A 13,982-nucleotide genomic window follows, 5' to 3' on the forward strand; every position below is an offset into this window, starting at 1 on the left:
GCTGGTATGTGAGCTCTGCTTTTCTTAGGTACTCTGCATCTTACAGCAGGAAGCTATCAGGGCAGCTCGCACCAATTCTGCAGCTTCTCTGTGGGCACCTCTGCAGAATCCTCATTCATAGATCTATTTGTGGTTGCTCTTACACCACCTCATCTAGATAGGAAAAAATCCCCAGTCTGCTCAGCTGGTGCATTTGAAGTGTTAGAAACATCACTAAAGTGATAAAGCTTTTCTTTCTCTTTTTTTACCCCTCCTGTTAAAAAAATAACCTGCTCAGAAGCTGTATTTCCTCTCTCTGATGCACACATGCACTTTTTCTGTCAAAAAAGCTCGCCCGCATTGCAGTCATGATGTGTGGGATCGTAAGTCTGCAGGCAAACACACACAGCTATCAGGCACCCCCGGATAGGAGACATAGGTGTTATGGTATCAGTCAGGTACAGAACAAAATCTGAAGTTTCCTCCCTAGGTCTGGGGAATACTGTGCCAAGCTCGTTCAATCAGTCTGTTACAGTCAACAGCACTTGGACATCCATGCCTGCACAGGCATTGAATGTGGGCTGAAGTAGGGATGCAGGCCAATTTAAAAGCCTGGTGGGTGTACGTACTCATGTTTGATGTCCCAGCAACAGACACTGGATCACCTATCCCAATCAGTCAACACAACCCAAACAGTTACATGGGGACCTCAGACGCTCCTTATGCGGTGCTGCCCTGCAAAGGCCACGGTGGCAAGGTCTGCTCCAGGTGAACGCCTCCATGGAACATGTGGTGTTGAAGGTGGTTCTAAGAGGAGCAGTGTCTTTCCAAGAAAGTCACCTCTTTTTGGAGATAAAGCAAAGGTCCAGTGACAGAAACAAACCAGTATCTTGCTTACGTCTCATGCGACATGTCAGAGACGTGTTTTGTCCGTGTTTGTTTCAATAAAAATTCCAGGACGTCATCAGAGAGTCCGGGTGTTATCTTTCTGTCTTCTAACACGACTTCTCCTTCAGCTGTCTTTGAAAAACAGGCAGCAGGGGGGTTGTTTGGGAAGATCTTACACCCATCTCTGTTCAGGACCACCTGGGCCATTTGCAGGCAACGTGACGCATATTTTGTTCCATCCTGGTTTGCTAGCTCTGAAACCCTCTGTGACAGACATTGTGATGCAGCCTCGTAGGTGGGATCCGTTCTGTCTGGCCGTTTTTTGCAATACATTTTGTAGAAGTCATCGAGAGATTTCCTGATGCTGGTATCTTCTGGACTATCATCATCTTCATACATCCATAAGAGCACAGGATCACTAGGTTCAGTGTGCTCCCACAGCCCTGCGTTTGCTTCCTCAGAGTTTCCAGCAGAAAAGCTCGTAGGAACTGCAGAGGATAGACTGCTCTCTCCTGCAAACACAAGATCAATGAAACTCATTAGTCACTAGGCCATCCCTGTGGCAAAAATCTTTTTGTTCCGCCTCACTGCAGTCTGGCAAACAGGCTCTGTGCAGGAGTGAGCTAAGTACTGCATTAAACTTGGCTGGAGGGGCTTGCTGCACAGATTCAGATAAAATGGGCTGTATTTGGGGATCTCACAGTTGTCGCAGCTTCAACTCTGCAGTGACTGAACCTACTTGATGGTACAGACCTCCTGGTTCCTCTCATACTTCCAAAGAAGTGGAAACTGGGATGTGTTGCTGCTGAAAATGACAGCTTACCCACAGGGAAGTCTGGTTGGAAGCTGAAGTGGGTCTGCCTCTGTTTCAGTTTTCTCCCACCATCCCTGGGTCTAACCCTTCCCTTTTCATAGTTCTCAACTTTACTCCTACAGTAACATGCAGTCTTGTCCTCCACCAAACCAACACTGTTACAGTGACTGCACAGAGTTTGGGAACGGGGCGTGCAAAAAGGCCAAGGTCTTATTCTTGCCTAGCTCTTCTGCTTCCTTGCTGATCCACATCTCTGAACAGTCAGAGCTATGGTTCTCTTCTGCTCCAATGCAATCAAGGGGGCTGCTTTGTACTTGCACATAATTAATACAGCATCAGCACAGAGGCTCCTGGCAGTAATGTGACTGAGACGATCCACAAGCTACACACAGCTTCTAGCAGAAACAACCTCCATAAAGAGACCTTGAATTGGGCTCTGGTACCCGGGGAGTGCCTCTAACTGCAACTGCATCACCAAGCCTGTCACGCCAGCCTGTTTGCCAAGCACCTGAGTCACTGACAAAACATTTTCCAGAGCTCAGCCAGAGGTTCCGCAGCCATCATCTGCATCTTACATAAGCAGGACACAGGGAGTCAGAAAAGAGCTGGGTCTGTTCAAATTCTGTGACATGAAGCAGAGCGCAGTCCTTCATTTCAGTAAGAGACCATGTTCAAATGAAATCCCAGCACGGCAGAAGAAGGCTTCTCTTTCCAAAAGAGCTACCCTCCCGTTCCTGAGAGGTCAGAGATTCATTAAAATGAAATTAAGATGTCTGTGCCGCCATACTGTACATTGCCTCTTTTTTCCTTCCCTGTTTTCTATCTTTGATCTTTCTTTTCAATTTCATGTCATCTCTGATTCTGCAATTCTAAACAGAACTTTTCCTCCTCTTGCAATGTAACATTTCAAGTGTAGTACAAAGAAAAAGCTTACTTGGCCCTCTTTTACCATTGATATATGCCATCAGAGTAGCAAATTAGAGCTAATCAAAGAGAACAGGTCCATTTTGCCTCAATAATCTCTCAGCTGTGGTGTCTATGTGAAGTTAGGACTGAAGCCTCATGCATCTCTGATAATTCAATCAAGTGGCACTTGCGCTCTGACTCCTGTGGCAATTGCAAACCCCAGTGCACAGCTTACAGCCATAATTTGTAAAAGAGCAGCTGCTGCCTCCAGCTACGCATCTCAACCCTGCATGATCCAGGAAGGGCAAAATCCTGTTGGTTTCATGGTGTCAATGGGGACCTTTGCAACGCTGTTCTGCCTTTCTCCTGAGACTATGAGCCAGAATGACCTATAAAGCGGCCGTACTCTCTTGAAGCACAATCCATGCAATCCACCAAAGAAGTGACTGGTAAATATTACAGGGGTATATTTTGGGGTTTGATTAGTCAAAAAGTACTTGGTTGTATTATTGTAGGGACAGTTTTCTTTCAGTTACTGATTCAAATTTACGTATCTCTAGTTTTCAACAGTAGGCCCTATCCTAATCCTTAGTGGATTACTTTTCCAGCAAAGCCTTCTAAAGGCAAGACATGAAACGTTAGCCACAAAATTGCCATAACCAATCTACATCCCATGAAGCTGCAACTTTACTCAGCTTTCCTGACAATTTCTCAATGCCTTCTCCAACTATGTGCCAAGACTGATCTTTGCAAATACACTCAACCTTTTTCCTCCCTAAAAGATACCAGTCAAGGTAGAGGTCCTTCCTCAACACCCTCTAAAGAGCTGACACTGCTGTTGTAACGCACAAATGTCCTGAATGATTTATAAACCACAGCCCAGTAGCTGGATGTCTGCAGGGTCCAGAAAGAGCTTCTCAGCTGGGGCACATGTACAGCCTACAAGCACCCCATGTAGGTCAGCAAACATGCTGCTAAAGGCAAAGGCAGCATTAAACTAATCAACCCCTTTTCCTCTCCATGCACTCCTCAAGAAAGCCAGTATTCCCTGATAGCATACAGCAGTGTTGCTTCAAAGCCTAGACCTCTTTGTCCAGCTCTCAGCAGCAGGAAAAACATAGTTTTGTCAACTCTGTATCCTTCCACGGCAAACTTAACAACACAGCTGTCACACACCCTTGTGTCGACTTGAGCCAGCACCTACAGAAGTCAGTGCAAAGACGAGCAGAACCGAAAACACACTCCATTCACTTGGAATGAAGTTCCATCACCAGAGAATTTGGTACAGATTATTTTTAGCTACTGTCACTCAGCTATACTATGTGTTAAAGGCGAAAAAACTACCACTTACAAAAACAAACCCCCAAGCAAAAAAAGCCCCCAAAACTGAACCAGGTCATCACTCATGTCTTGGTTTCATTCTCACGTAATGGATCATCATCAGTAAGAGTGCACACTATTTCATCTGCACCTCCACTCCATCCTAATTGAAGTTCAGCATTTGCAGCTTATTAGTAAAAGACCTAGGGGCTGATAAAAGGATACTCTTTGTGGTTATAAAGCTGCTGATGAAAATTTAAAGTCTCCATCTGGTACAAGCACATAACCCTACCGCCTGAAGCACACAACCGAATCCTGCTTTGGACTTGAGCCACTTTCAGTGATACAACTCTGCAGTATTATTATTTGCACCTCTACAAAAGCAGCTCACATAGCAATTTGAGTCTCCACGTAACTGTCTTCAAGTGCACACAGAGGGTAAAACAAGACATCCCTCAAACAGCAGAGCTCCTACACTGCAGGCTTTCTGGGGGAAGAAATCCCCCTGTTCAGGTGAGCAGCGATCCCTGCAGCTGCTGGTGTTGCTGTGATCTCTGTCTGTGTCCCTTGCAAAGGCTTAGCTGGATGCCAGCAGCTACTAATTCTCATCTGCAGCTGGATTTGCCCAAACCTCCTGTCCTCTCCCATACCATCTGACTGCCTCTTGGGAACCCTGTGTGTAGGATGTGTAATTCCCCTCCTGCCCAGTACACCAAGGTCCATCCTATTATGAAGGTCTGTGAGATTTATACTGCAGATCTAGGTGTGGGAGAGCTGAACCACAGTGTTTTGTCATCAGCAGTTCTGTGAAAAGGGCTTGTTTTAGGACAGGAATCATTTGCCCTAGGGTTTAGGAATGACTCATCCCTGCCACAGAGGGAGCTGAGTCCAAGCCCACCAAAATGAATGCCAATCCCATTCTCACCCCAGGGCTGCTCCAGTGCGCTCAGGTATTAAGACAATGTTGGAGCAGGCACATTCAACAAAGGCAGCAAGCCCTGTTTCTAAATGATTCAGGGCCCTGACCCCTTTCAGCCATTCGATTAACCACATACTGTGGGTAACTTGGAGCAAGGAATGAATTTCTCTACGTGCCTCTATTGTGCCACCATGAACAAGGACCAAGAAAACTATGAGACTGAGAAAAGCAAGTAACTTTTTGAACAGAAATAAATTAATCTGGAGACATACAAATTACCCTTATGCTCACAGTAGTGACTGATGTTCAACTAGATGTTGGTTAGATGCTAGAGCACATCCCTACATTGTACAGTCAATGAAAGAACTGTTCTCTGGAGTATCTCAGAGTGACAGAGATTATTCAGGTACTCAAATCTGAGACGACGTACTGAGAAAACATGTGTTTGCTTCCTGCTGCAGCCATCATGCCGGCTGCGATAGCCCAAGGAGATCATTAGAACCAACTTGTCTGAACAAATGTCCCTGAACAAAGATTGCCAGAGAACTGAGCAACACAACAGTGGAAAGGAAAAACAAAGGAAAAGAGAAAGCTGGATGAAAGAGTAACTCTTTCCTTGGGTGACAGTATCCCAAAAGTCACCACTTACCTATTCCTCCTGGGAGTAGCTGTGGCTGAATATAACTGAATACAGTTTTTTCTCAGAGTAACTGAAGAGCAGATGCAGAAGACACATTGTAGCTGTGGAGACAAGCTCCAGCTCTGGATTCCCACATCAGAGCTTAAGATACTGCCTTGCCTGAGGCACCACCATGATTTTATGGCAAGTTCAAGATCTGCAAGAGACCACAGATCCTGCCTCTTGGCACACCACAGTTAATTCGTGCTCCCAAACTTTTCCTCAGAGAGGAAGACAGAAAACTCTCCTCTGTCGCTCACAAAATGAGCCACTTCATGCCCTGGACACTGCCACCTGTAACTCAGTGTGCTCCTTCTACCCACATGAATCTTCTCCTCACTGCGACTTGTTACAGCTAAAGTCAACACATTCTCAGCATCCATGGGTCATACAAGAACGATACAAGTTACTTGTTATTTTGGTTGATGGTACCCATTTAAAAAAAGCCTTTCAGAAGTTTTCACAGATTATTTCTCTTTTCCCATCAACCTACCACGATGTACCTGGGGTGAAAGCAGTCATCCACAAATAAGAAAAGGTCTCTAATTCTGTGGTTGCTATTAAGTGATAAGTACATACAGATGCCATCCCTGAGGGCTGCTACAGCCCTCTCAGCACTCCTAGAAAATCCCTTCTTGCCACTCCATCAGATAAGTCCATATGGCATGGGAAAGTTCAAGCAGAGGAGGTAACTACCTGGGCTTGTGCAGAGCTCCCAACTGGCAGTAAATCTGTGCCAACCCACACCAATTTGGGGATACATCTAGCTGCAGAGGAGACAAGAACAAGTCCCATGTCACTGCAGAGCTCCCTACAGGTGCCCATGCACCTTATGGTTACATATGTTGAGCACTTGAGGCAGCTAATGCAGAGGACCCATCTTTTTTAAAATTTCCACCTGGTTGATTTCCAGTGGAAGTGCATGTATCATCATGGTAACACAATTCCACTCTGCTCTGGGAAGAAAGAAGAAATGTAGGGAGAATTTAGCAGAAGCTCATTATACTCCAGTCTCACACAGCATCTTAGCCTGCTAGCAATCACATATCAGAGTGTTCAGGCATTGTAAAGCTAGACATTTTGGACCAAATCCTTTGGCCCTGACTTGCATTAATAAAATTTCCATTGATTACAACAGTTAAAAACCCATGTGTGAACTGCTGATTACATCCCTTTACACGAACTGGAATATATTTGCATTGTATGATTTCCATTACTAATATATGAATTGGAATAGCACAAAAAAAAAGCATCAAAAAACCACATATCATTCTGCTAGATGATGAATGAACACCTATCACTTTGAGTATATGACAGATCCTAAAGCCTTTCTTGTACAGTAAGTATTATGGTAGAGTTTACAAGTTCTCTGCACACATCTCTGCCTTGCAAAAAACAGCTGTTTTCTTCTTGCATCCTTGTTTGGGAAATCTTCCAGCATTTAAAGCAAAAGCAAAATGGAATTTTCAATGACGTTATCATTCAAAGATTGTTGGAAGCAGAGAAAATTTGTTCATTGTGGGTACTTAAAGTGTGAACTGAAAGTGAAAATATGAATATAATAAGCCTTGCTACTTTTCTGTCTCCCTGAAGACACACAAACCAGCCTTCTCATGCTATAATATGCAGTAGGCTATAGCTCACCAGACAGCTATCTGTGAGACTCTGCTTTACACATGCCATAACAAGCTGTATCCTTCATCCACCAACCCATGGGAGAGGCACATATCACTGTGTCTGACTGCTGAGGAGCCAGCTGGGAGCTGTGCTAATGCTGGCTGCTCTGTCAGGAGACCTGGAGGAGGTGGGTGTGGGAGGGTGGGCAAAAGGCAGCATGAAGGAAAGGAAGAGGCTGGAGGGATTTGGGGTATGGAGTAGAAAAGGGAGGCAGTGACGGAGGAATAGCACTGGGTATAGCCTAGTATTGAGACAGGCTCCTTGCCTGTCGGGTTTTTTTTTTACCCACTGCATATTTGTGGTGTGAAAAGCTGGGGGAGGAAAGACTTAAATTTGTGCAGGACAAGGCATAAGCAGTTATTCTGGGGAAACATAAAGCCTTCCATTTCTGTCTAACTCCCTTAGGAATTTGAAACTCACGCAAAATAAAAAGGCTGGCAAACAACAATGTGCCTTTGAAATGCAATAAGCAGGCACAGCACATCTTCCCAGACACTCTTCCAAATGTCACACTTGGTATTAAGCTCTTCCCTGCTCCAAGAACTCACAGCTGATGCCTGCTGTGCTGTACTTTTAAGACAGCTGGAAAACTCAGCTAAATGAAATATTTTGGAAAAAAAGTGTTTAACTTGTGCGTTTTAATAAATCACAGAGCAAGTAAGCTACAATGTGAACTCCTACAAATTAACACTCCTTATCTGCTGAAAGCCAAGAGATAGGCACCGCTGCCATCTCACAAACCTGTTCCTAAGCAACCAAGCCCTATGGTCCAGAGCAATAGGTATGAGCAGAGGCAGCGGCAGCATTGTAAACACCATCACTTACGGCTGTGTTCCCAGAGCCCACCTCGCCGATGATACATCCTCAGCCAGGCCCCAGAGCAATGGGCACTGGATTTAACTGTCTGTGAACAGCTCCTGTGAGTGCAACAGCATACAGGAACATCTTCCACTGCAAAGATCCCGAGCATCTCTGAACAGATGGGCAGCAAGATAAACAGGGTGCTTGACATTTTGTTTTCACAAGGCAAGTTCCTGCCTTGGAGCTCATCACCATTCTAGAAATAGCAAAGTTAAGGATTCTTCAAATAGGTATATTGAGAGTGGTTAAATATACATGGTTCTGTAGCCAGCAAATACCCCTATTTGTCTCAAATTGTGATTTCAAAAAGGCTTCTTAAGATCTAAGGTTAAAGATTCTACTATCAAGACTAACCTTTCTCTAGAATATAAATAAGAAAAATAACCTGTTTATGCAGCTGAAAACATTAACTGACAACTAAGGTTATTATCCAGTGGATGAGGGCATCAAGGGGCTTCAATAAACTGCAACTATCTGCTGCTTTTTTGTTACGTATAGAGTCTTGGGAACTGACAGCCAGACTCATGTAGTCTGTGTACCACTAAAGGCATCAATTTCCACAAAGAAACTCTGACAAAGCTCCTTAAATGAACAGCTCAGCTTTCAATTAGGCATTAGGAGAGTGCAGGGAGGCAACTGCAAGAATAGTACTACACATGTTCATGTGCACAGACACAGCAGTGCTGTGCTACATCAGCTTCTCCTTAGCCACAGCAAAACATCCTCATAGGCTTTCCATCTTTGACAGACAGGATCCAACACAAGCAGCCCAAAGCCAAGCCTCTGCCTTTTCTGCAGGCGAAAGTAAGAACCGCCCTCTCATGTCAAGTCCTTACTCACCAGGACCACAGCACTGCTCTGCCCACGGAGAGGATTCACACCGTTTGAGTCAGGTTTGACCCCTTTCCTCCTGTGAGTAGGCAGAAGCCTTTTATTAAAAAGATTTTTTCCATCTTTTAATCAGTAACTTGCAGTGTTGCTTTTTTATACATGGAAGGCTCTAATTTAGCCCCAGATCATATTTGTCTCTAAGATCATCCTATTTCAGAATAAAAGCAAAAGTCTGGTGCTTGAAACCAGTGATAAACAATTCTGCCTACCTGATTTTCACTGCTTAAGATTTGTAAATAATTTTATGAAGGAAAACCGAGGTTTGTGTTTTATAGTGCCTGAAGGAGCTTTCTTACATTATTCACATTGTGCAGCTAAAGCAAATGGCAGCTGATTCCGTTCATACTTTTTTCCTGCCTAAAAATTACAAATTCTAGTTTTGTCTATTCTCTTTTTTTCCAGCTGATGCTATAGAGTCAGGTCTTCACGAACTGTTTGTGTTCTGACTTAAGAAGAATTTCCCAAGAAACCCTCATTAACTGAGAGGGAAGGAATTTTTATTCAGCTCCTGGGTTCGGTTACTGCGTAGTTAACTCCAGAATTGGCAAAAGGATTTGCTATGCCTATCTCTTCAGCTAAGAGCTGAGAAAGTCCCTTGGGAACCTGAGTCTCGAAGAGATGAAGAGGGACTGTCAAAAGACAACATATAGTTCTAAGGGAAAAGATGAGCACGAAAAAATCCTTCCTGTTTCTGGCAAGACACACAAAGAAAAGATACTGCACTTTTAGACGTTCTGCAGATGTTGTCACGCAAAACCAATGAAGCTGTGAGCTGAAATTAAAGGAGGACTTGAACATCTATCTGGATGACAATTAGTGATCATATACAAGTCTAGCAAAAAAAATAATCTGGAAGAGTTATTAAATCTCATTCTTCGGGGCTTTAACAAATCCTCTGCTAGAGGCATGAATGAGGCCCAACAGGCAGCACAGTGTATGCTGCATACGCCCATTTTGAAAAATAGGGATGAAATAAAGAGAGGGAAACTCTCTCTTATTCTGAAATATTCAGTAATGACCACTGCCAATGACAGGAAGTAACTCTAGATTACAAGTATTACTAAAGCAATATCACCGTATTTGCAAGTATTAAAAAGAAAACAAAACCCAAAGCAATATCCTTTGATATATTAAATACTTTGTCTTTCATCGAGATTCACACTTCTTCAGTACCCAAGAGGACAGACCGTCCTCAGCTGATGCCTTTAGCAAAAATAGGAGTACGCAAACAGCTCTCAATGGAGATCAATAGCTCAAGTTTCAACATCTGTTTACAAAAAAATCTACTTTCTGTATCTCCTTGCAGAATGGCATGCATGACAGTTTGCCTGAAAAACAAGAATATGATGCTATTCATATGCTATTCACCTAAAACAGAAAAGGAAGAGCCTGTCATGACAGTATTTGTTTAATGAGAAGAACAGACTAGAAGACCAAAATATTATATATAATTTAGCAAAAATTTTGCTTTATTTACAGATTGTGTGAACTTGGAAAAAGTGAGGTGAGGGTACTGTTCAGGGTGCACTGCCTTTCCTTGCCACTATAGCACCTGAAAGTCCAATTCTTTATAATGTTATCACCCACAAACATACATACAGTTTATGTTGCAGAGATAGACATGCACTGCAGCTCTGCTTCCAACCAGCTATGCACAGCTGTGGATGTAAGTGACATGCGAATCACAGGCAGAAAGGCAGCTTCTAGACAAAGAAAATACTACAAAGCAAGGTATTTTTTAAGCATACTTCTTGATTTGTAGGTATAATTACACTACTTGTAAATATTTTTGAGAGCAAGAGAGTTATGACCTATAGTACTACCATTAGCCATCTCCATGGGAGGCCCTGCATTTGGAGGCCTGAATCCTGATGTGGAATTAATGCCCGGGTATCACAGGGCATCTACTGTAAAACAGCTGCTGTGGGGAAGAGAAAATGCTCTAAGAACTGTGGAGGTTGAAAACTGAGTGAAATAAGGCAGATGAATGTGAAGGCTGACTTAAAATATAACTTACTTGCAATTCCTTACCTCCTCCAACCTGCAAACCTGTGTCTCTCTTAGTCAAATGCATCTGTGTGAGTTTGTTCAATTTTCTATCAACTTACTATTTATGTTCAGATCCCAGATCAGTGGACTGATTTTCAGAAATGCTGAATACAGAGATGCTCTCACCAAATTTAAAAGAAGCAATGGAGATTTTAGGTCTTCTGAAGATAATGCCATCTAAGCTTTAACTTTATCAATTCTTCAGCAGTAAATCACAATAAGTTGTACAACAGAAAAACAAGAGGGATGTTTCTTGGTTCTGAGATTTTATGGCCCTGATCTTTCATTTTTGTCTTAGGACAGATGCATGAGTATAGGAATACCACAAGAAATGTTTACAGATGGACTGATCCTCTCCAGATGTGACAGAAATAGCTGAATGTGTGTAGTTTGTTTTTCTTCAGATCAAAGCTCTTTACCTCCAGTCAGGATTGATCTTTCACTAAGAACAATGAAGAGCTACCTACTTGCAGAGGTAGTTTCCGAAATTTACTTGCAATAAGATGCTTTTAAAACCATGCTCCTTGTCTGTGTCATGCTCCTGAAAATACACTGCATGTGAGACAAGCACAGAAAGGCTTGCACTTCTTTTAGAAGCACGAGTAGAAAAAAACCACAAAGAAATAAACTTTAAAAACACAGGCAAATAGCAGATACAAAGGTAAAGAAATCTACTGATATTCTGGTGAAGATCTGAAGGTAGAATGAGGCATTTTCCCAGACTCCTGCAGTCTGACATGGTTGTGTGTATTGAACAGGATGTGCAGAGTCACAGCCAGCCCAGAGTGCCTAGGCACAGAAAGAGCAGATCTACGTCTTGGTCCTCTCCCCAGTTACACCATGTGAGACGTGCAATCACACAGCTTGGGACTGTTTTGTCTGCATTGCTAGCGGAAGAATCAGATATTGATCAAAAATGAAAAACCACTCAAAAATAAGACTGGAAGCAAGATACCAATCTCCACCTATCAGCTTCCCACAGGCTAATAAATGAAACATCCTAATATTGAAGAAATCAGAGCATCAGATATATCAAACAGTCATCAAGGAAATTTTCAAAGGACAGAAAATGCAATTTCACCAGAATACAATGAAAAGCAAGCAAGATATACAAGTTTAATAACTTGGAGGTATTTGTTCGTTACTAGTCTCTGGCATTTTGGCTTGTCACTTTAAAAGTACACTGAATAAACGTCTGAGCCATCTAGTTTTGCTGCAGTATTACTTGAAATCAAGTAATAAGTAGAAAGATTATTGGACTAGAGCAATAGGCATGTCTATAGACCATTCACAAATGCTGGAGGCTTGAGAATGATGAGGGTTTTTTTCTTAATTATCTCCATGCTGTTTTAGGAATCACTGAAAGTCTCTTCCACCAGAACCAGCTTGATAGAAAATTAGGCTTTGAACAGAAGTGTTTTGCCATTTAAACAGCCAGCTTTCTGCAGCAATTGCTGTGTTGTTAATAAACCGAGCACCTGAGAACTGAAATCAGAAATGGTTATCACGTAAAAATTGCATTGGGAGTGAATCCTCAGGCCCTTAATGGGCTGCACTCCCCTGCCAAACTTTTCTCAGGTCGTGTCACAGTCGTGGGACTCTATATGCCTGTGAATGGACTAAAAAAAACCTGAAAGGCAGAGCAGAAGGGAGAAAGTCCTGAAAAAGGAGTATGACTTTTAAAAGCTAGAAAGGAGAAAAATCACTGAGCAAGCAACTAGAATAGTCTCCATTCCTATCTCCTCACTTTGTCCTCTCAGCCTGTCACATGAAAGGCTTGGCAACACAGGCATTTCCCTGCTATAATTCAGCTTTGCTCTCAAGGGCAAACAGTAAAAGGCTTCAGTCACTCCAGATCTGTTTGCATCACACTTTAGGTGGCTGGACAGCCTATCAGTGCTGCTTTTTAAGAAAATTTCTTAACCATCAGCAGATCTGGGCACACTCAAACCTCTCAGTTCCACCTCAAACCAACCATTCCCCCTGAATCACTAGGGAACACAACTCTGCCTGAACTATGAAGGTCAGTGAGAGCCCAAATCCCGTTTAAAAAAGCAAACAAAATAAAACTCCATGTTGCTTATCCCATATTATTACCTCGCAGCAATTCTGCACCAGGACGGCTCAGCTGAGAGGCTGCACAGACTTTTATCAGGCAAGAGCCTGGTGCTGTGTGTAAACCACTTGCTTGGACAGTTACTCAGTAACACCTTCAACTACTGACGAACTGTGTGTGGTTAGTGATAGTTACTGCACCCACATAATGTCTGTTCACCACACTGTTGTGACACAGGTGTTTCTAAGCCACGCAAGACAGAATAAGACTTTGCATCACCACACTTAGCTTGAAAACACGTGATGTTGACAAATGCTTGTGAGTTCCTGCAAAACAAGACAAATTAAAGGACAGATAAGCCAGAGCAAGTTAGGGCAATACAAACGTTCCTTTATGAAAGGATACATTTTTCACCCACCTCAGGCCATGAGATTGCCTAACTGAAAATATCTACTCCATTCAAAAATAATCATACAAATAGCAAAGTAGGGGAAAAGATAAAGCTCCTTTTAAAAACATAGGAGAGTTAGGGCTTACTGCAGGAATCTACAACACTGTAATGTGTGTTTTTCATAATCCACCTAATATTTGCACATGTAAATATTTGCACCATTTACAAATAGTAAAGAAAAGCACCCCAACTATTTTTCAAGATGATGTGAAAGCATTTGTATGACTTTCAACAGAGCAGTGAGATGAATTATGGTCATGCTTGTTTTAGAATTTGTTCTCCAAATACCGGCTAGAGAGACTATAGAAGCAGACACCCAGGTGTTGGGAAACACCAGGAAGTTCAGAATTTCTAACTTCTTGATTAGACTCTCAAAATTGCCTGGCTCTTTTTTCAAATGTGAAGCACTCGACGTTACTGGGGCATTCAGCAATTCTCACTGGTCTCTTGTGATCTGAATGAGAACACTGGTCTTCACATGCAACTGCTCCT

At 42.8% G+C, this 13,982-nt stretch overlaps 1 protein-coding gene across 1 annotated transcript in view; it reads right to left on the bottom strand.

The window, feature by feature from the left end:
• Positions 1 to 873: 873 nt before the first annotated feature.
• LOC104543132 (chromosome unknown open reading frame, human C20orf196) overlaps positions 874 to 13,982 on the bottom strand; it is a 43,272-nt gene continuing 30,163 nt past the window's right edge. Inside the window, exon 3 of the mRNA XM_010187668.1 lies at positions 874 to 1,379. Coding sequence (XP_010185970.1) covers positions 874 to 1,379 — 506 coding nt within the window. The remainder of the gene's footprint in view (positions 1,380 to 13,982) is intronic.

This window comes from Mesitornis unicolor, unplaced genomic scaffold, assembly GCF_000695765.1.
Source record: "Mesitornis unicolor isolate BGI_N332 unplaced genomic scaffold, ASM69576v1 scaffold1027, whole genome shotgun sequence".
Classification (NCBI taxonomy): Eukaryota; Metazoa; Chordata; class Aves; order Mesitornithiformes; family Mesitornithidae; genus Mesitornis; species Mesitornis unicolor.